This window comes from Coregonus clupeaformis, unplaced genomic scaffold, assembly GCF_020615455.1.
Source record: "Coregonus clupeaformis isolate EN_2021a unplaced genomic scaffold, ASM2061545v1 scaf0474, whole genome shotgun sequence".
Taxonomy (NCBI): Eukaryota; Metazoa; Chordata; class Actinopteri; order Salmoniformes; family Salmonidae; genus Coregonus; species Coregonus clupeaformis.
The window spans coordinates 251,640-272,058 of record NW_025533929.1 but is presented as its reverse complement, the minus strand read 5'-3'; the positions used below and the strand labels follow the sequence as shown (position 1 = coordinate 272,058).

Below are 20,419 nucleotides of genomic sequence, written 5' to 3'. Positions count from 1 at the left end.
CTCTCTGGTCATCCCCAAAGACAACACCTCCTTTGGTCGCCATTCCTTCCAGTTCTCTGCTGCAAATGACTGGAATGAACTGCAAAAATCTCTGAAGCTGGAGACACTTATCTCCCTCACTATCTTTAAGCATCAGTTGTCAGAGCAGCTTACCGATCACTGCACCTGTACACAGCCCATCTGTAATTAGCCCACCCAACTACCTCATCCCCATATTGTTATTTACATTGTTATTTATTTTGCTCATTTGCACCCCAGTATCTCTATTTGCACATCATCTTCTGCACATCTATCACTCCAGTGTTAATACTAAATTATAATTGTAATTATTTTGCACTATGGCCTATTTATTGCCTTACCTCCATAACTTACTACATTTGCACACACTGTATATAGATTTTCTATTGTGTTATTGACTGTACGTTTTGTTTATTCCATGTGTAACTCTGTGTTGTTGTTGTTTTTACCGCACTGCTTTGCTTTATCTTGGCCAGGTCGCAGTTGTAAATGAGAACTTGTTCTCAACTGGCTTACCTGGTTAAATAAAGGTGAAATAAATAAAAAATAAATACAATATTTTGGGGTGTGATTCCTGCTTGGGCCACATACAGTATATACTGTACTTTATACTAAATGTTTGTTAACAGTTAGTTACCTTGATAGAACTGTTTACTTTATAATGTTAGGATTATGTTTCAAGTGTTCTCACAATTTAGAGCTGTTCAGAAAAATGTTGATCTTTACCAATAAATATAGTTGTTATGTTTTACTTCCTTTACACACAAAAGTTCATCCTGTTCAATAAAGGTTATATTTACAAGTACAAAATGACAGTATAAAACGATACACGTCAAACAATGTCCTTATTACATTTATATTAAAAATAGTACAAAAATATATTTGAGAGTGTTGATGGTTGGTTATTCAGTGCAGGTGCTCCTGAGGAAAAACCTGAAGAAGAACAACAGGAAGTAGGCAACAGGAAGTGGGTTGAAAGACATGGTTGGAGGGGGATGGGTGGATGGGGTAGTAGCATAGAGAATGATAGAGGCCTCAAGTGGCCAAAAGGCCGTATTAGCATGGGCAGTGCCATTGAGGGCTTCCATGATTTTAATGTAGTCAACTGGGTGGGACTTCATTGGCTGATCCAACTTCATTGGCTGATCCCTCTTGGTGACCCAGTTGGAGTCATGTCCTACTGGGTCATCAGGCCGGATAAGCCAATCGTGAAGAAGAAAATGGACTACTTTAAAATGGAGATAGCCTCAATGGCGCTGCCCATGCTGTCACAGACGCTACATGGCACAGATACAAAGATGAGTCCTCTATCTATCTCTATGGGTAGTAGAGGAGTGTTTGGAGTGTGAGTATGTGGGGTAAAAGAAAGCTAATTTAGAGGTTTAGCGTCAGAGGGTATGAAAAGAGCTTGTTGGCTACTATAGCTGTACCTGGGCTATAGTTCCTGTGTGGGCGGCACAAGTTAATTGCTGGCTTCTTATTGGTCCTGTCTCAGGCTCCGTTACTTCCGTGGGGCCAATCGCCCGTGTCAAACAGGTGTGACACCACATAGTCCTCATACTGTCCGTCGATCAGCTTGGCTGCGTTGTTCCTGGCAAACCAGCAGTCCACGCTTTGACGTCCGCTGTAGATACGCCGGGTCTTCTGGACCACCGGCACTGAACGCCCTTTGACCTTCAGGATGGGTGACCGTGAAGACGCGCTGTTGTGTCCTGTTGTGGTGGCATTGCCAGGAAGCTCTGCCAGTCCCACATCCTCATACAGGAACTGACCTGGAAGAAGAATCACAGAGGGTGAGAATGGAACAGAACCACAGAGCCATAGGCAAACCAATGCTAGTTCTCACTAGGGCCTAATTCCATTTTGGCTCAAGCTCCTTCTCCCACCCTAGCACTAGTAGTTGCTGGGTGTCCACCCAGTAGTCTGTGGCAGTTGTGGGACAGCCCCTTGCTGTTGGACCATTATACTAAGGCCTAGTTCCCTTTCGTCTCAAGACCCCTCCCCCCACTTCCCACCCTCCACTAGTAGTTTCTGATATCTACCCAGTAGTCCATGACAGTCATGTGACAGCCCTTTGCTGTTGGAGATGTAGAATCCCAGGTGGTCTCTCTGGTAGGGAGCAGGGTTCTTGTACTGATGCACCAGTATGACGAAACTAATGGTTCCTCCTATGGTTACGGTCACGTTGGACTTTCCCACTATCGCCACCGCCAGCCCGCCACTCTCCACGGAGACTGTGGTGTCGCAGGGCAGGACCAGGCGGTCGCGTCCATCCAGGATGACCTTCTTGGGAGTGACCTCGATGTAGGCACGTTTGGGTTGGTTCACCACAATGGTAATTGTGCTGAAGTATGTCCTCTGCTGTTTGTGGCTGCCTGCTGGCGCTGGGGCGCCTATCAGCTTACCGTTTACTGTCACACCTAGACTCACATACACACGCACGATCACACACACAAATAGACCACATGAATCATATGAAAACACGTAACCGAACATCTAACATAAAGTCAGAATCTCTTGAGAGGACATTCTTACCAGAGTGCTTGTGGTCAGACACCATTCTGAGAATGTGTCCTGGCTCTCCGTTGATGTTGAAACACACAGTCAGTTTACTGAGGGGGAACTCCACCACAAAGTGGGGATCGCCGTCCGCTGTGGTGTGAGAGAGACACTGGTATTTTAGGAATATGAGGAAATAGTACAGCTATGCATACCTGGATTCAAATACATTTGTTATTTAAATACTTTTTTTCTGTGTATTTGAGTATTTTCAAATACACAGCCAGAACAAGTACTTTTATTTGAGTATCTGAATGATTATTTGTAAAAACCAAATAGTCGGCCAAATTGTATTTGAAAGCATTTTCAAATTTTATTTTCAAATACCTGGGTTAAATGCATGGGAGTGTATTTGAGTCTGTGTATTTGAGTATCTGAATACTTGTTTGGAAATGTATTGAAAAGTAGTTGTAGGCAGTTAGTTGTAAGCAGTTAGTTGTTTCCTGTTAGTTGTAGGCAGTTAGTTGTAAGCAGTTTGTTGTAGGCAGTTAGTTGTAGGCAGTTAGTTGTAGGCAGTTAGTTGTAGGCAGTTAGTTGTTTCGTGTTAGTTGTAGGCTGTTAGTTATTTCCTGTTACTTTGAGAGGGCCTGTGAGAGCTACGTGAAGATTCAGGAGATGAGAGAGCAGCAGTAATGACAGGGTCTTGAACCTTAACTGTCTGTGATGTCATCTCACATTGCTTCTTTAGTGTACTGATCTCTCTCTCAGTGTGTGGGTGTGTGTGTGTGTGTGTGTGTATGTGTGTGTGTGTGTGGTGCATGTGTGTGTGTATGTGTGTGTGTGTGTGTTTGTGCGCACACGTGTGTGTATTCCCGTGATTGTGTGTGTGCCTGTGTGTGTGAGTACTTCCCAGTACCAATCCCAGGCCCAGAATCACTAACCTGATGTTTTGGAGATGGTTACAGATTTTTGGGCTGGCCTCTTCACAATTTTATCTGTAGACAAAACAGACTTAGATGTTTACAGGTCATATGTTTTGAATAGTCCAATACTTCCCCTCATTTTCTGTTTGAACCGGGCTCTTGGCGTTGGCATACTACAAAACGATAACAGGAAGAATTTGATCAAATGGATTAAGTCAGAAACAGAAGCCTCAAGCCTGCTAACCCGTTGTCTTGGTAACCGTGGAACTCTGTCCGCCCGGCTGGTCTTTCTTCAAGTGCAGGCTCTGGGCCTTGTTTTCCTCCCCTTCCGTCTCATCCGACAGCTCATTGGCTGAAGCGGCCTTCTTATCTGTCTCTGTGGTTACTGGGGTGGGGGTGGGTGTGTCCTCAGCCATTGTTCCGTCGGCCAGCACCTGAGGTTTTTCCACCACCAGGGAGGTAAGGGGTGTGAGGAAGTGGTAGGCCAGAGAGAGGTCAGTCGCCTGCTGGGTATGTCCCTCTCTCTCCCTGCTGGTCTGGCTCTTCAGCCTGGACCTCAGCCCCTCCTTCACACTGAGGAAACCCCATACACGCTCCACGAAATCATCCAACACTGACCCTGTCGTGCCCGCCCCTGTGACCCCTGACCCCACCCCGGCCGCCGCCTCCTTCACGTGCCTCTCCGTCTCCACCTCCCTTTGCCGTAACGCCACGTCTGTCTCCAGGATGATGCTTTTGTCGCTGTTGCTGGCGGTGACCTGGACGTGCAGGGAGTCTGCACTTTGATTGGTCAGTTTGCCGGCGATGACGATCTCTGAGCCATTGAAATAGTTGGTGAAGAGGTGCTGGGTGACGTACTGGACTGAGTCCTCTGTGTAATTCACCCTGATATCAGAGAGCAGTGGCGTGCCTATCTCATCATAAAACCTAGAGGAAGAGAGAGGGAGGGACATGGAGGGAGGGAGAGAGAGAGAGAGAGAGCGAGAGAGAGAGTGAGATGGAAGAGTGAAAGAGGGAATAGAAGTAACATCCAATGTTATAACATAAGTGTTACCATGTTATAACATGTTGAGAATCTACCTCTAGCGCCCAGTAGAGGTCTACACCTCAGCTACTTCACCGTATCATGGACACAAGAATCAAGACATTGTGTGTGCTACTCTCTGAGGTGCTCTAGGGGCCTCAAGTGTGGACACTCAAGTGACTGTGTGACTGTATACACACACTCACCCCTAGAGATCCGGTTAGGTGGCGGTGATGTATTAAGGAGAGTATGCTTGCGTCCCAAATGTCACCCTATGGTTCCTGGTCAAAAGGAGTGCACTATGTAGGGATTAGGGAATAGGGTGCCATTTTGGACACAACCTGTGTGTGTGTTTGTAATGTGTTGGTTTTCTAGCCAGGCCTTGGACCATAGCACAGTAAACCTCCTCACCTCTTTAACTGTGTGTTGGCTCAGCTAAGTCTCTCCTCTGTTATTATCTCAGGAGGCTATCAATTAACCCCTCAGACATACCCAGACGACCCTTTCACAACCCACAGTCACACACATTCCTCCCTTCACTACTAAACAAACACTTCCGAAAAGTGTCCGGTAAGACTGTCGCCGAGTGTGTGTGTGTGTTTGGTTTGGTTTGAAAGATTGCAGTTCAAGACTCTGAAGAGCTTTCTCTCAGTATGTGTATAATTTGTAATTATTTCAATCATTTCCATTCCTTTATCTCACCCCATGACGTTCTCTATACCACTACTTCTGCCTTCTCCTCTCTACTAGCTGTCTACTGAACATTAGAAACACCTGCTCTTTCCATGACATAGACTGACCAGGTGAATCCAGGTGAAAGCTATGATCCCTTACTGATGTCACTTGTTCAATCCACTTCACTTCCATCAGTGTAGATGAAGGGGAGGAGACAGGTTAAAGAAGGATTTTTAAACCTTGAGACAATTGAGACATTGTGTATGTGTGCCATTCAGAGGGTGAATGGGCAAGAGAAAATAGTTAAGTGCCTTTGAACGGGGTATGGTAGTAGGTGCCAGGCACACTGGTTTGAGTGTGTCAAGATCTTCAACGCTGCTGGGTTTTTCACGCTCAACAGTTTCCCGTGTGTATCAAGAATGGTCCACCACCCAAAGTCCATGCCCTGACGAATTGAGGCTGTTCTGATGGCAAAAGGGGGTGCAACTCAATATTAGGAAGGTGTTCCTAATGTTTTGTACATTCCGTGTACAATCCTGCCCTTATGAACCAATTACATCTCACTAATCCCTCTGTCTCTGTCTCATCTAACCATCACTAATCAGGCTATAGGTTATAGTCTAGCTAGAGACCTGGATGTAAATATGTTGGTGCTGACACCTGCCCTCTTTAATCAACCTGGGAACCTGACAGCTAGCACCCAAAATGGTTTCTCTCTCTCTCTATTTCTCTCTCTCTCTATCTCTCTCTCTCTCTCTCTCTCTCTCTCTCTCTCTCTCTCTCTCTCTCTCTCTCTCTCTCTCTCTCTCTCTCTCTCTCTCTCTCTCTCTCTCTCTCTCTCTCTCTCTCTCTCTCTCTCTCTCTCTCTCTCTCTCTCTCTCTCTCTCTCTCTCTCTCTCTATGTCTCTCTCTCTCTCTCTATGTCTCTCTCTCTCTCTCTCTGTCACACACACACACACACACCCTTACCCTTTGAGACTGGTGCTGGCATCTGAATCCTCATGTATCCTCCTCATCATCCCACAGTTTTCCAGGGCCATGCGTTCCAGAAGCCTGTAGTCCACATCGTTCCCCATCCCGATGGTGAACACGCAGAACTGCTCCTTCACCGCCGCCCGCGCGTTGCTGAGGATGCTGGGAGACTGCAGCTCGCCCACCGTGGGCCGCCCGTCTGTCAGGAAGATGATGAGAGACACACTGTTGTGGTTGGCGTCCGGATCAGCGTTCAGATGGCCACTTAGCAATGAAGAGCCCGTCTGTATGCCACCGTTGATGTCGGTGCCTGGTAGAGGAGAGATGGAGAGAGAGATGGATCTTGGGAAATGTAGTGATTCTCAAACTAAGGGTATATCAGTGTAATCTGTCCAATATGAGAGAAAGAAAACAGTCATATCACTTCAGACAAAAATGGGGGTTGGGTAAGAAAAATAACTCTATGAGGGGCGGTAGGAAACCTCGAGGTTAGAACGCTGGGCCAATAACCGAAAGGACGCTGGTTTGAATACCAGATATACAATGCCAGTCAAAGGTTTGGACACACCTACTCATACCAGGGTTTTTCTTTATATTTACTATTTTCTACATTGTAGAATAATAGTGAAGACATCAAAACCATGAAATTACACATATGGAATCATGTAGTAACCAAAAAAGTGTTAAACATATCAAAATATATTTGAGATTTGAGATTCTTCAAGTAGCCACCCTTTGCCTTGATGACAGCTTTGCACACTCTTGGTATTCTCTCAACCAGCTTCATGAGGTAGTCACCTGGAATGCATTTCAATTAACAGGTGTGCCTTCTTAAAAGTTAATTTGTGGATTTTTTTTCCCTTCTTAATGCGTTTGAGCCAATCAGTTGTGTTGTGACAAGGTAGGGGGGGGTATACAGAAGATAGCCCTATTTGGAAAAAGACCAAGTCCATATTATGTCAAGAACAGCTCAAATAAGTCAAGAGAAACGACAGTCCATCATTACTTTAAGACATGAAGGTCAGTCAATATGGAAAATGTCAAGAACTTTGAACGTTTCTTCAGGTGCAGTCGCAAAAACCCTCAAGCACTATGATGAAACTGGCTCTCATGGGGACCACCATAGGAATGTAAGACCCATAGTTACCTCTGCTGCAGAGGATAAGTTCATTAGAGTTACCAGCCTCAGAAATTGCAGCCCAAATAAATGCTTCACAGAGTTCCAGTAACAGACACATCTCAACATCAACTGTTCAGAGGAGACTGTGTGAATCAGGCCTTCATGGTTGAATTGTTGCAAAGAAACCACTACTAAAGGACACCAATAAGAAGAAGAGACCTGTTTGGGCCAAGAAACACGAGCAATGGACAATAGACCGGTTGAAATTTGTCCTTTGGTCTGGAGTCTAAATTGGAGATTTTTGGTTCCAACTGCCGTGTCTTTGTGAGACGCGGTGTGGGTGAATGGATGACCTCTGCATGTATATTTCCCACCGAAAAGCATGGAGGAGGAGGTGTTGTGGTGTGGGGGTGCTTTGCTGGTGACATTGTCTGTGATTTATTTAGAATTCAAGGCACACTTAACCAGCATGGCTACCACAGCATTCCACAGCGATACGCCATCCCATCTGGTTTGGGCTTAGTGGAACTATCATTTGTTTTTCAACAGGACAATGACCCAACACACCTCCAGGCTGTGTAAGGGCTATTTTACCAAGAAGGAGAGTGATGGAGTGCTGCATCAGATGACCTGGCCTCCACAATCCCCTGACCTCAACCCAATTGAGATGGTTTGGGATGAGTCGGACTGCAGAGTGAAGGAAAAGCAGCCAAAAGGTGCTCAGCATATGTGGGAACTCCTTCAAGACTGTTGGAAAAGCATTCCGGGTGAAGCTGGTTGAGAGAATGCCAAGAGTGTGCAAAGCTGTCATCAAGGCAAAGGGTGGCTATTTGAAGAATCTCAAATATAAAATATATTGTTTAACACTTTTTTGGTTACTACATGATTCCATATGTGTAATTTCATAGTTTTGATGTCTTCACTATTATCCTACAATGTAGAAAATAGTAAAAATAAAGAAAAACCCTTGAATGAGTAGGTGTGTCCAAACTTTTCACTGGTAGTGTATATGTAGCTGTGCCCTTGAGCAAGGCATTTAACCCACATTTTTCCAGGGGCGCTGGACAATGGTGACTCTGGCCGTGACCCCACTCCCTGGGGCTGTCTCAGGGGGAGTTGGATATGCAAGAAACACATGTCCATTACACACCTGTACAAGTGTGTAACAGGACAAATATAAGCACCCCTAAATTATTCAGATTAGGCCTATCAGTGAAATAACTAATCTTCCTCTATTACAGCATGCACTGCTGTGTCTCTAACTCTCTCACCTCCAGTGGGTTGGAGCATGTAGATGAACTTCTTGGCATCTCGGACGTTGAGGGGCGTGACAGGGACCAGGCGGTTGGGCTGCCACACCTTGATACGGTTGGAGAAGCTGACAAAGTTAAACCGGTCGCCTGGACGCAGGTCCCTCAGGATAGTGAACAGAGCATCCTTAGTCTGAGAGAGAGAGAGGGAGGTGGGTGAGAGAGAGAGAAAATTTTTGTTTTGCTTTCATCAATAAATCAAATTATATCATTGTAATACCTTTACCTTCTTGCGAAATCATTCTATTCAGTTGTGTTTACATGAGCGAACCAAACAGGCCTGGAAAACTTTGCCCCAACAGGAAGAGATGCCTTGTCACATAAAAGGCTATTATAACACACGGTCATGGTTTCTGTTAGCACCAACACTGTGGTAATCACCAAGATGTAGTGTTTTAGTCATGGTTTTTGTGAGCAGTATTGTTGTAATGCCAACTCTGTAATGGTTGGACTTAACCTGACGCTGCCACTCAAAGACCCAGCCCTTTGGAACAGCTGTGAGATTCCATTTCCTTTGTTCAGAAACTCTGTCTCTCTCACCCCCTCACACACAAATGCACGTAAACACACACACCACAGCTATTTACTGTGTCCATGCTGCAGCTTGTTTCTCAACTGTACTGGGGTTTATAAATTGCACAGAACGAAAAGCCTACTAAATGAATAGTGAACATTACATCTGTAGTCGTGTGGGTGTGATAGAGTTGGAGGGGTTAACAGATTCCTATAGACTGTAGGGGGCAAGGGTCAGAGCCATAGACAGACTGAGTGCTCTATTGTAGGGAGAGATCAAAGCACACTTGTTCAATACAGAGTGGTCCACTGGGGGTGGAGGGGAACGGGGTAGGGATCAAGGGGTGATGATGCTGTCATCTGGAGTGTTTACATTACTTCAGAGACAATGACGCCTCTCCTCAATAGCATTCATTTCAATTCAATACGACTACAATAGTGAACTTTGAGCATGTTTCCAGCTTTTCAGGGTGTGCATGAATCACTCTTTTCTGTTTTTGCCACTCTAAGTCTTTGGGTTTCTGGATCTGCAGTGGAGCAGCTGCTCAGATGAAGTATCAGATGATACCAGGGGGATTATAATGCAATCTCCCAGAAGGAAGGATCTGATTTTGATATTAACAGACCAGTGTGGGAGTATTGTGCCAGAGACCGGAGAGGGGGCAGACTGGGGGTCATATTCATCATCCGCTGCTACACTAACTCAGGATATCTCAGGATCTTTAAGGCTTTATCACAGAGCTGTGAAGGACTAAAGTAAAACAAAAGTTAACTCCACCTGGAATTTATTAAAACCAACAGATTCCCCAAAAGTTATACAGAATATATTTGTGATCATTGTATTCAGACGGAAACCATGTAAAAGAAAAGGGAGTGCGAGAGAACAAGATGTCGTGACCCTATCTAAGCAGTGGACACTGGTGTGATGAGAAGGGTTTGACCGTAACCGGTTACCTGTCTGATCTTGGTCCCCAGCATAGAGGCGCTGGTGTCGATCACAAACACCACGTTCTTGGGCACCACCGGCAGATCCTTGGGGGCGAAGTAGTGCACAAAATGGCCATTCAGAACCTGAGAGAGAACCAGAGAAAAGTTAGACAGTTCTCAGTAGCCATGAGCAGTAAAACAGACCCCACCAACACAGTGTCCACAGGGCTGCTGGACTGATGGGGTGGTTGTTGGGTGACCCAGGAGGGGGTGGATATGGCGCTGGAAAATGTATGTGTTGTGGGTGGATGAAGGCTATGGGACCAGGATGTGTGAGAGTGTGTGTGAGAATGAGAGAGATGTGCATTTTTCCTGTTTGATCCTTGATTAATGCATGCAGTTTTCATTTATACTGTGAAGTGGAGATACATGGTTTAACATGTTTTTATCTACCATGTCTGGACAGGCCCTGGTTATGGCATGACACATTTACACTCATCGCGAGAGCGTTGCGTGTGTGTGCGTGTGTGTCTGTGTCCGTGTGTGTGTCTGTGTGTGTGTGAGTGTGATTTTGGTGTGTGAAATCTGACCTGTATGTCTCCTATCCCCAGCTCTCTCTCCACATCATAGTGCACCACAAACTCTCCCAGAATGCCGCTGGTGGTGATCTTAGCTTGCTGAACGATGTTGGGGCTGAAGGTGATCCTACAGAACGTCTTATTCTGTTTGATCACCGTGGAAACAGGAAGAGCAGGCTTGGCTGGTGGGAGGGAAAAATTAGATATGTGTGAGATAAAGCTGGGAAGTGTGTGTGTGTGTGTGGGGGGGAGGGGGGGTGCTAAACTAGAGATGCCCAACTTGCCCATAGGAAGGTTAAATTAATTAAGTTGGAATCTGAAAATTAGAGCATTGGCCAAGTATTTTCAGAGGTGCCAATATCGCTGCAGAACTATTTCTAATGTTAGATACAGTGCATTCAGAAATTATTCAGACCCCTTGACTTTTTCCACATTTGTTACGTTATAGCCTTATTCTAAAATTGATTAAATCGTTTTTTCCCTTCATCAATCTACACACAATACCCCATAATGACAAAGCAAAAACAGGTTTTTAGAAAAGCTGAAATATCACATTTACATAAGTATTCAGACCCTTTACTCAGTACTTTGTTGAAGCACCTTTGGCAGCAATTACAGTCTTGAGTCTTCTTGGGTATGACGCTACAAGCTTGGCACACCTGTATTTGGGGAGTTTCTCCCATTCTTCTCTGCAGATCCTCTCAAGCTCTGTCAGGTTGGATGGGGAGCGTCGCTGCACAGCTATTTTCAGGTCTCTACAGAGATGTTTGATCGGGTTCAAGTCCGGGCTCTGGCTGGGCCACTCAAGGATATTCAGAGACTTGTCCCAAAGACACTCCTGCGTTGTCTTGGATATGTGCTTAGGGTCGTTGTCCTTCTGGAAGGTGAACCTTTGCCCCAGTCTGAGGTCCTGAGTGCTCTGGAGCAGGTTTTCATCAAGGATCTCTCTGTACTTCGCTCCGTTCATCTTTCCCTCGATCCTGACTAGTCTCCCAGTCCCTGCCGCTGAAAAACATCCCCACATTATGATGCTGCCACCACCATGCTTCACCGTAGGGATGGTGCCAGGTTTCCTCCAGACGTGACCCTTGGCATTCAGGCCAAAGAGTTCAATCTTGGTTTCATCAGACCAGAGAATCTTGTTTCTCATGGTTTGAGAGTCCTTTAGGTGCATTTTGGCAAACTCCAAGCGGGCTGTCATGTGCCTTTTACTGAGGAGTGGCTTCCGTCTGGCCACTCTACCATAAAGGCCTGATTGGTGGAGTGCTGCAGAGATGGTTGTCCTTCTGGAAGGTTCTCCCATCTCCACAGAGGAACTTTGGAGCTCCTTCAGAGTGACCATCGGGTTCTTGGTCTCCTCCCTGACCAAGGCCCTTCTCCCTTGATTGCTCAGTTTGGCCAGGCGGCTAGCTCTAGGAAGAATCTTGGTGGTTCCAAACTTCTTCCATTTAAGAATGATGGAGGCCACTGTGTTCTTGGGGACCGTCAATGCTGCAGAAATTTTTTGGTGTCCTTCCCCCTATCTGTGCCTCGACACAATCCTGTCTCGGAACTCTACGGACAATTCCTTCAACCTCATGGCTTGGTTTTTGCTCTGACATGCACTGTCAACTGTGGGACCTTATAGGTGTGTGCCTTTCCAAATCATGTCCAATCAATTGAATATACCACAGGTGGACCAATCAAGTTGTAGAAACATCTCTAGGATGATCAATAGAAACAGGATGTACTTGAGCTCAATTTCGAGTCTCATAGCAAAGGGTCTGAATACTTATGTAAATCAGGTATTTCTGTTTTTTATTTTTAATACATTTTCAAACATTTCTAAAAACCAGTTTTTGCTTTGTCATTATGGGGTATTGTGTGTAGATTGAGGAGGAAAAACTTTTTTTAAATCCATTTTAGAATAAGGCTGTAACGTAACAAAATGTAGAAAAGGTAAAAGGGTCTGAATACTTTCTGAATGCACTGTATATTACACCCCTACTATGGACAAAGCACAGACTCAACACTTCACACACTCAAACTGTACCAGGTGTCTTCGCTGCACTGGCACCACTGGCAACTGCTGTGTTGCTCTTGCCGTTGCGCAGCGGCAGCACCTCCAGGTGGGTGATGGTGGAGTGATCCACGATGGTGATGTCCACACTGAGACGGCTGACCAGCTGCAGGGGTCTCAGGCTGGTCACATGCTCATACCTCCCCAGCCTCCGCTGGAGCAGCTCCTCATAGGTCAGCATGAACATGGCCCGATTACGACCTGGGATACTGGCCCCCATCCTGAACACCTCCACCTCTGGTTCGCTACTGAGGGAGAAGAGAGGAGGAGAGAGCGGAGAAGGAGAGAGAGATGGAGGAGGGGAGAGGGGAGAGGGGAGAGGGGAGAGGGGGAGGGAGAGGGGAGAGGGGAGAGGGGAGAGGGGAGAGAGGAGGAATGGGAAAGATGGAGAGAGGGAAGAGTGGAAGAAAAAATAAGAAGAATATAGAGGAAAGAAAAATAAATAGTTAGAGTTGAGGAAAGAGGAGGAGTGGGGAATGAGTCATTCCAAGTAGTGACATCATCAGTGTGGAAGGGCAGTGACTGCCAGGAGCTCCCCTCACGGGACTCAGCCCTGGACTCAGCCTCTGGACTAACCAATAAACAGATTAATTCCTCTGTCAATATATCTATACCTCTCCCTCCTTTATTTTCTCCCTCCCATTCTCCTTCACGATTTCTATCACTCTCCTTCTCTCCCCTTCTCTCTCTGTGAAATTGTAATTCTCTCTCTGTAAATCTGATTTCGTTTTAAAAGTGTCATTTTGTGGACTGGCAAGTAGAAGCATGATGTAATTTCTTCCTGTCAGAGACTGGTCACAGATATATGTGACAATAATTCTTCATTTCCAGTCTCTGGAGCTATGATCCAGCCCTGCTGCTCAACTCCAGGCAGGTCAGAAACACATGCTCTGTGGTCAGGCTGGTGTTTAAAGTCGCACTCCAGTCTCCTTTTCACCTCATTTAACACCTGATTTACTTAAGAAAATACCTTTCCTCTTTTGATCTCTATTGCTCCTCTATTGTTCCCACAAACAAGGGGGAGGCTGATGACATTTGAGGGCACCATCAGACCAACTCCTTTAATGGCCTAACTCCATTAAGTTTGCACTTGTATCTAAAAAACACTATTTTGCTCCAAACATGTTTTTTTTACCCTGAGTGTGTGTCGATTACTGTATTTATATGTGGGATATTGTTTTTCAACAGGAAAAGTTCAAAAATAGCCGGAGTGCGTCTTTAAAATAGTTTTTTAGATGGGATATAAACCTGTTTCTACTGGCAGAGCAGTAGCTAGTGACTCTAGAGGACTCTAGAGGTTGTACTGGCGGACAAGGTTAGACAGTGGTGACTGGCCACACACACACACACACACACACAAGAACACACACACTTTACCTCTGTTCACCTGTCTCCTTGTTCTTGGGTTTGGCCTCACCCCCCTTCCCCTGTTTGACCTTCTTCTCCTTTGGCCTAACCTCACTAGGGTAGACACGCCCCCCAATGATCCTGTGTTCAGGGTAGAGGTCAGAGGTCAAGGGTTAAGAGTGGAGGTGATGATAAGGACCACCCTAGTAAGTAGTTCTTCCGTGGCAAAACTCTATCCAAGAATCATTGGAAAAACCCTAATTTCATTGTGGTAGGTCTATACTGTATATTGCTGTGTTATTGTGATACGTAAAAGTAAACAGGCAAACAAGTCAAAGCCATATGTTGGATTTCACAGGCTTCTTCAGAGGCTTCTGGACTATACTGTCTCTCATGGTCCAGTGAACAATCTAGTAAATGTAGATGAATGAAGGCTGGTGACCATGACACAATAAATGACCTCTGCACCATTGAACACTCACAGGCACCACACTAACCTCTCCCATAGCAACAGAGCCCTCATAAAACCACATAATGATTGACTGGCTACAATGGCATACCATGTGAAGAGGGCAAACACAGCAAAGAGGAGTAGTAATCACACAACACTAAACTGGGGAAATAAATAAGAAATCCAAATAATCAAAAGTGAAAAAATTGAGGGGGAAAAGATCCACTGGCAGGGATGACTCACTGCATTGCTTTGGCCATTATAGTTCACTTTCAATAAGTGTACACAATCTGAACCACATTAGACTCAGACTGACCAATACCAATGCGCCATTATGCATTTGTTGCGTTTTGGGCTTGCTTACATGGTAAAGTTCGAGACATAGGCGTTCTTGGGGATCGGGAACTGGAAGACGCCCTCCGCCGCGGCGGAGTGCCGGTTGAGCATGGTGCACGACACCGCCGTGAAGGCGTATCGGGAGATGATGGTGGTCTTCACCGACAGCTCCTGGATGTGCGGTTTGGTCTCCTACACGGTTGGACATCAACATGTTAGGTTAATGTGTATTACTTATACCTTAGCTTTGATTAGTTTGTAATACATTTGGTTAATTTAAATCTGGCAGTGATTGATGTTTTTCAGGTCTCGTCAATGGGACAACACAGCACTGCGCACACGCACACACACGTTGCGCATTGGAAATTGTTCCATTCCGTTAATTTCCAGTGATATATCGTTCCAAACTCCTTATCAGCACGTTTGCGGGATATCCTCACATATTTTGGATTGTATTTCTGGATAGATGTCCAGCGATTTCCACTCATCTGGCTTACAGCGCGGTGCGTTTGGAAGTTCTCTGCGTGTCACACCCGAGCAGAGTTTTCGAGGATGACAAAATGCAGAGCTGAACTACCCATCCCTCTACTCAGCTTACACGAAATACTTTTTGTGACATATTCTATAATTGTTATCAATGAATAACAGTATGCATATGCAGATCTCTTTGAGAATTAATGTGAATGATATTTAGTCTATAGTAGCCTAGGCTACACACACAATGACGCACAAGAGCGCAAAAGATGCATAAGGGCAGAAATGTCAAGACACTAAACGGTGTATTCTTTACCTTAGTAAGCATGGCTTTCACCTGGCGAGGCACTCTATGGGGTGACTGAGATGGGAAACAAAATAGATTTGTTAAACAGCGCTCTAATGAAGCTCAAAATATATATCAATGTTGCCAAATGAAATAGTTCAGAGTTGAAATGACACTCACAATATCCAAATCAAAGTCGGTCAAGTCGGGACAAAGATCATCCTCAATATTAATATCCTCAAACAGTCCAAAAACATACGGATTGAAACAAATCAGTGAAGTCAAAAACAGCATGTTGACGTCCATATCCATTTACAGTAATAACAAATAAGAGCTCAAATTTCCTGCGGGTCGTTCGGATCAGTGACTGGACCTGGAGCTGAGACGATGAATGAGGACACTTGACTCGCATCGGCAAGCCCACTCGCAGAGAGATACAGAGTCGTCCCCCTCGACTGGACTAGCCGCGTCGGGGGCTCGGGGGGCTGAGGGAAAAAGCGCCTGGCCCGGTCACACACAGGCACACTGCTATTACAATGTGCACGCCAATCCAAAGCCCATAAATTACCTCTATAGTCTTCGTTCACTACTCGCCTTGAAGTTGACCCCACTTCCACTCCAACAAATCACTTGGACCTCAAGGGCAATGTGGTTCAGCCAAGTGTCACTGTCAAGGCTACTTTGAAGAATCTCAAATATAAAATATATTTTGATTTGTTTAACACTTTTTTGGTTACTACATGATTCCATATGTGTTATTTCATAGTTTTGATGTCTTCACTATTATTCTACAATGTAGAAAATAGTAAAAATAAACAAAAACCCTTGAATGAGTAGGTGTGTCCAAACATTTGACTGGTACTGTATGTAATGGGGAATTGATAAAAAATAACTAATCAAAGGGTAAACAATTCACACAATGAAACAATGAATGTGCAAGAATTGGCGGGAGATAACAGACCACATTCTGGAGAGCTGAGTGCATGCATTCTGGAGAAAGAAGTCCACATCTTCACCACACACCCCTCCCCTTCTTCTTGTCTCAACATTTTAAATTATACTCAAGACACATTATCTTCACATATTTTAGATGCTTTTCACTGACAGCCACAACTCAATAATCAGCTAGGCCTATTGCCACACGCGTTGCCCAAATGGCTGGCTTCCCAAATAAGCATAGGCCTATGCACTTGTGATTTGAAACAATCCACAGCTATTTTTTAAAGGAAGCTGATGATCCTCTGTGGCTAAGTCAAGATCTTTGGTAAAGTATTTTCTATTATTTTATTTAGACAGGAGTAATGATATAATTTTGACATTTTGCCAGCACCCGAACAGTGAACTGTGCACCCACCAACTTTCTTTTTTAATTCGCAAGAGGCTGAAACCAGAGTTCTGTATACAGTGCATTCGGAAAGTATTCAGACCCCTTTACTTTTTCCACATTTTGTTACGTTACAGCCTTATTCTAAAATTGATTAAATTGTTTTTTTCCCCTCATCAATCTTATACACAATACCCCATAAGGACAAAGCAAAAACGTTTTTTTAGATGTATTACAAATAAAAAATGGAAACATCACATTTACATAAGTATTCAGACCCTTTACTCAGTACTTTGTTGATGCACCTTTGGCAGCGATTACAGCCTCGAGTCTTCTTGGGTATGACACTACAAGCTTGGCACACCTGTATTTGGGGAGTCTGACCACAGAGCATGTGTTTCTGACCTGCCTGGAGTTGAGCAGCAGGGCTGGATCATAGCTCCAGAGACTGGAAATGAAGAATTATTGTCACATATATCTGTGACAAGTCTCTGACAGGAAGAAATTACATCATGCTTCTACTTGCCAGTCCACAAAATGACACTTTTAAAACGAAATCAGATTTACAGAGAGAGAATTACAATTTCACAGAGAGAGAAGGGGAGAGAAGGAGAGTGATAGAAATCGTGAAGGAGAATGGGAGGGAGAAAATAAAGGAGGGAGAGGTATAGATAGATTGACAGAGGAATGAATCTGTTTATTGGTTAGTCCAGAGGCTGAGTCCAGGGCTGAGTCCTGTGAGGGGAGCTCCTGGCAGTCACTGCCCTTCCACACTGATGATGTCACTACTTGGAATGACTCATTCCCCACTCCTCCTCTTTCCTCAACTCTAACTATTTATTTTTCTTTCCTCTATATTCTTCTTATTTTTTCTTCCGCTCCTCCCTCTCTCCATCTTTCCCATTCCTCCCCTCTCCCCTCTCCTCTCCTCCTCTCCTCTCCCCTCTCCCTCTCCCCTCTCCCCTCTCCCCTCTCCTCTCCCCCTCCCCATCTCTCTCTCCTTCTCCGCTCTCTCCTCCTCTCTTCTCCCTCAGTAGCGAACCAGAGGTGGAGGTGTTCAGGATGGGGGCCAGTATCCCAGGTCGTAATCGGGCCATGTTCATGCTGACCTATGAGGAGTTGCTCCAGCGGAGGCTGGGGAGGTATGAGCATGTGACCAGCCTGAGACCCCTGCAGCTGGTCAGCCGTCTCAGTGTGGACATCACCATCGTGGATCACTCCACCATCACCCACCTGGAGGTGCTGCCGCTGCGCAACGGCAAGAGCAACACAGCAGTTGCCAGTGGTGCCAGTGCAGCGAAGACACCTGGTACAGTTTGAGTGTGTGAAGTGTTGAGTCTGTGCTTTGTCCATAGTAGGGGTGTAATATACAGTGCATTCAGAAAGTATTCAGACCCTTTTACCTTTTCTACATTTTGTTACGTTACAGCCTTATTCTAAAATGGATTTAAAAAAAGTTTTTCCTCCTCAATCTACACACAATACCCCATAAGGACAAAGCAAAAACGGTTTTTTAGATGTATTACAAATAAAAAATGGAAACATCACATTAACATAAGTATTCAGACCCTTTACTCAGTACTTTGTTGATGCACCTTTGGCAGCGATTACAGCCTCGAGTCTTCTTGGGTATGACACTACAAGCTTGGCACACCTGTATTTGGGGAGTTTTTCACCATTCTTCTCTGCAGATCCTCTCAAGCTCTGTCAGGTTGGATAGGGAGCGTCGCTGCACAGCTATTTTCAGGTTTCTCAAGAGATGTTCGATCGTCTGGGCTCTGGCTGGGCCACTCAAGGATATTCAGAGACTTGTCCCGAAGCCACTCCTGCGTTGTCTTGGCTGAGTGCTTAGGGTCGTTGTTTGGTTGGAATGTGAACCTTCGTCCCGGTCTGAGGTCCTGAGTGCTCTGGAGCAGGTTTTCATTAAGGATCTCTCTGTACTTTGCTCCTTTCATCTTTCCCTCGATCCTGACTAGTCTCCCAGTCCCCCAGTTCTCATGGTCTGAGAGTCCATTAGGTGCCTTTTGGCAAACTCCAAGCGGGCTGTCATTTGCCTTTTACTGAGGAGTGGCTTCCGTCTGGCCACTCCACCATAAAGGCCTGATTGGTGGAGTGCTGCAGAGATGGTTGTCCTTCTGGAAGGTTCTCCCATCTCCACAGAGGAACTCTGGAACTCAGTCAGAGTGACCATCGGATTCTTGGTCACCTTGCTGACGAAGGCCCTTCTCCCCCGATTGCTCAGTTTGGCCGGGTGGCCAGCTCTAGGAAGAATCTTGGTGGTTCCATACTTCTTCCATTTAAGAATGATGGAGGCCACTGTGTTCTTGGGGACCTTCAATGCTGCAGTAATGTTTTGGTACCCTTCCCTAGATATGTGCCTCGACACAATCCTGTCTCAGAGCTCTATGGACAATACCTTCACCCTTATGGCTTAGTTTCTGCTCTGACATGACCTATCAACTGTGGGACCTTAAATAGACAGGTGTGTGCCTTTCCAAATCATGTCCAATCAATTGAATTTACCAATCAAGTTGTAAAAACATCTCAAGGATGATCAATGGAAACAGGATGCACTGGAGCTCAATTTCAAGTCTCATAGCAAAGGGTCTAAATACTTATGTAATACATTTGCATACATTTGTCATTATGGGGTATTGTGTGTAGATTGATGAGATTATTTTTTTGGGGTAAATTTTACAATAAGGCTGTAACCTAACAAAATGTGGAAAAACGGAGGGGTCTGAATACTTTCTGAATGACGAGGTGCTCATGTCTCCATCCAAACAATACGAGTTGTTGTCCCAAAGGCGGGAATGCAGGCGACAAGCTTAGGTCTGTATATTATGCCCATAGAAACACATTTTCGGCGAGAGTGAGCCCTCTTGCTTCGCCTCTTCCTCTCTGCTAAATCTAACGCGCAACACAGCGCCACACTGTCTTACCATATGTAACCCATGTATCTGATGCTGTCTGGTCAGAAAAAGTATGACATGCCATACTCCTTTTTTTTCCAGATAGCATCAGATACATGGTCTACACATACGGAGACAGAGGAGCGCTGTTTTGCTTGCTTGGATGCTTTATCTGAGAATGATGCGTCTTTCTATTGGTGCGCGTCTCGGTCAAATAAATGATCAATATTTATATATTTTATTTGGACGGGCAAGGAGGTACGGTAGGGCGGGCCAGGCCCCCTAGGGCCCGCCCATAACGCCGGCCCAGCACACAATTACATTGATTTAACACAACACTCTCCATTTGTCATTATCATTACTCAGACTGGAAATGCTGCCACACTGTAATTTCAGCTGAGACATCACAGGGTGTTTGAGGGGCTGTTTATTTTTTTGAGTTGGTATTGTAATAGGCTATGCTGTGTGTGTGTGTGTTCAATCAATTTCAAGTGTTTCAAGTGTATTTCTATGTCTCTTTCTCAAGTGCTATCTTTCCTCAACAAATGTGCATTTGCATTTCTGAATTAGTGGAAAACATTTCCGAATGCATTTTAGCGGACATTGAAGTTGAACTTAAAAAAAAAAAAAAAACGTGAGAATAAATCAGTCTATTCTTGACATTTATGTCT

At 45.0% G+C, this 20,419-nt stretch overlaps 1 protein-coding gene across 2 annotated transcripts; it reads right to left on the bottom strand.

The window, feature by feature from the left end:
• Positions 1-751: 751 nt before the first annotated feature.
• Positions 752-15,922, bottom strand: LOC121566711 (inter-alpha-trypsin inhibitor heavy chain H5-like). Of its 2 annotated transcripts, none has more exons than XM_045215569.1 (14): positions 15,693-15,922; positions 15,543-15,587; positions 14,781-14,944; positions 13,996-14,106; positions 12,592-12,866; positions 10,572-10,741; positions 10,009-10,125; positions 8,503-8,674; positions 6,109-6,421; positions 3,685-4,367; positions 3,459-3,512; positions 2,554-2,670; positions 2,061-2,438; positions 752-1,790 (listed from the first exon to the last, which is right to left on the bottom strand). In XM_045215569.1, the coding sequence occupies exons 1-14, from the start codon at positions 15,822-15,824 to the stop codon at positions 1,510-1,512; spliced, it is 3,012 nt and encodes a 1,003-aa protein (XP_045071504.1). In that variant the 5' UTR covers positions 15,825-15,922; the 3' UTR covers positions 752-1,509. The 2 variants fall into 2 exon arrangements, with proteins under 2 accessions (XP_045071504.1, XP_045071505.1); XM_045215570.1 differs by having other exon boundaries at positions 12,592-12,863.
• Positions 15,923-20,419: the final 4,497 nt, after the last annotated feature.

Bases quoted from the DNA above. Each gene is read 5' to 3' on its own strand.
- LOC121566711 (XM_045215569.1), bottom strand. From the start codon at position 15,824: ATGGATATGGACGTCAACATGCTGTTTTTGACTTCACTGATTTGTTTC. The intron at 15,588-15,692 runs GTGAGTGTCATT...TTCCCATCTCAG, and splicing joins CCGACTTTGATTTGGATATT to TCACCCCATAGAGTGCCTCG. The intron at 10,126-10,571 runs GTCAGATTTCAC...GTTCTCTCTCAG, and splicing joins TGGGGATAGGAGACATACAG to GTTCTGAATGGCCATTTTGT.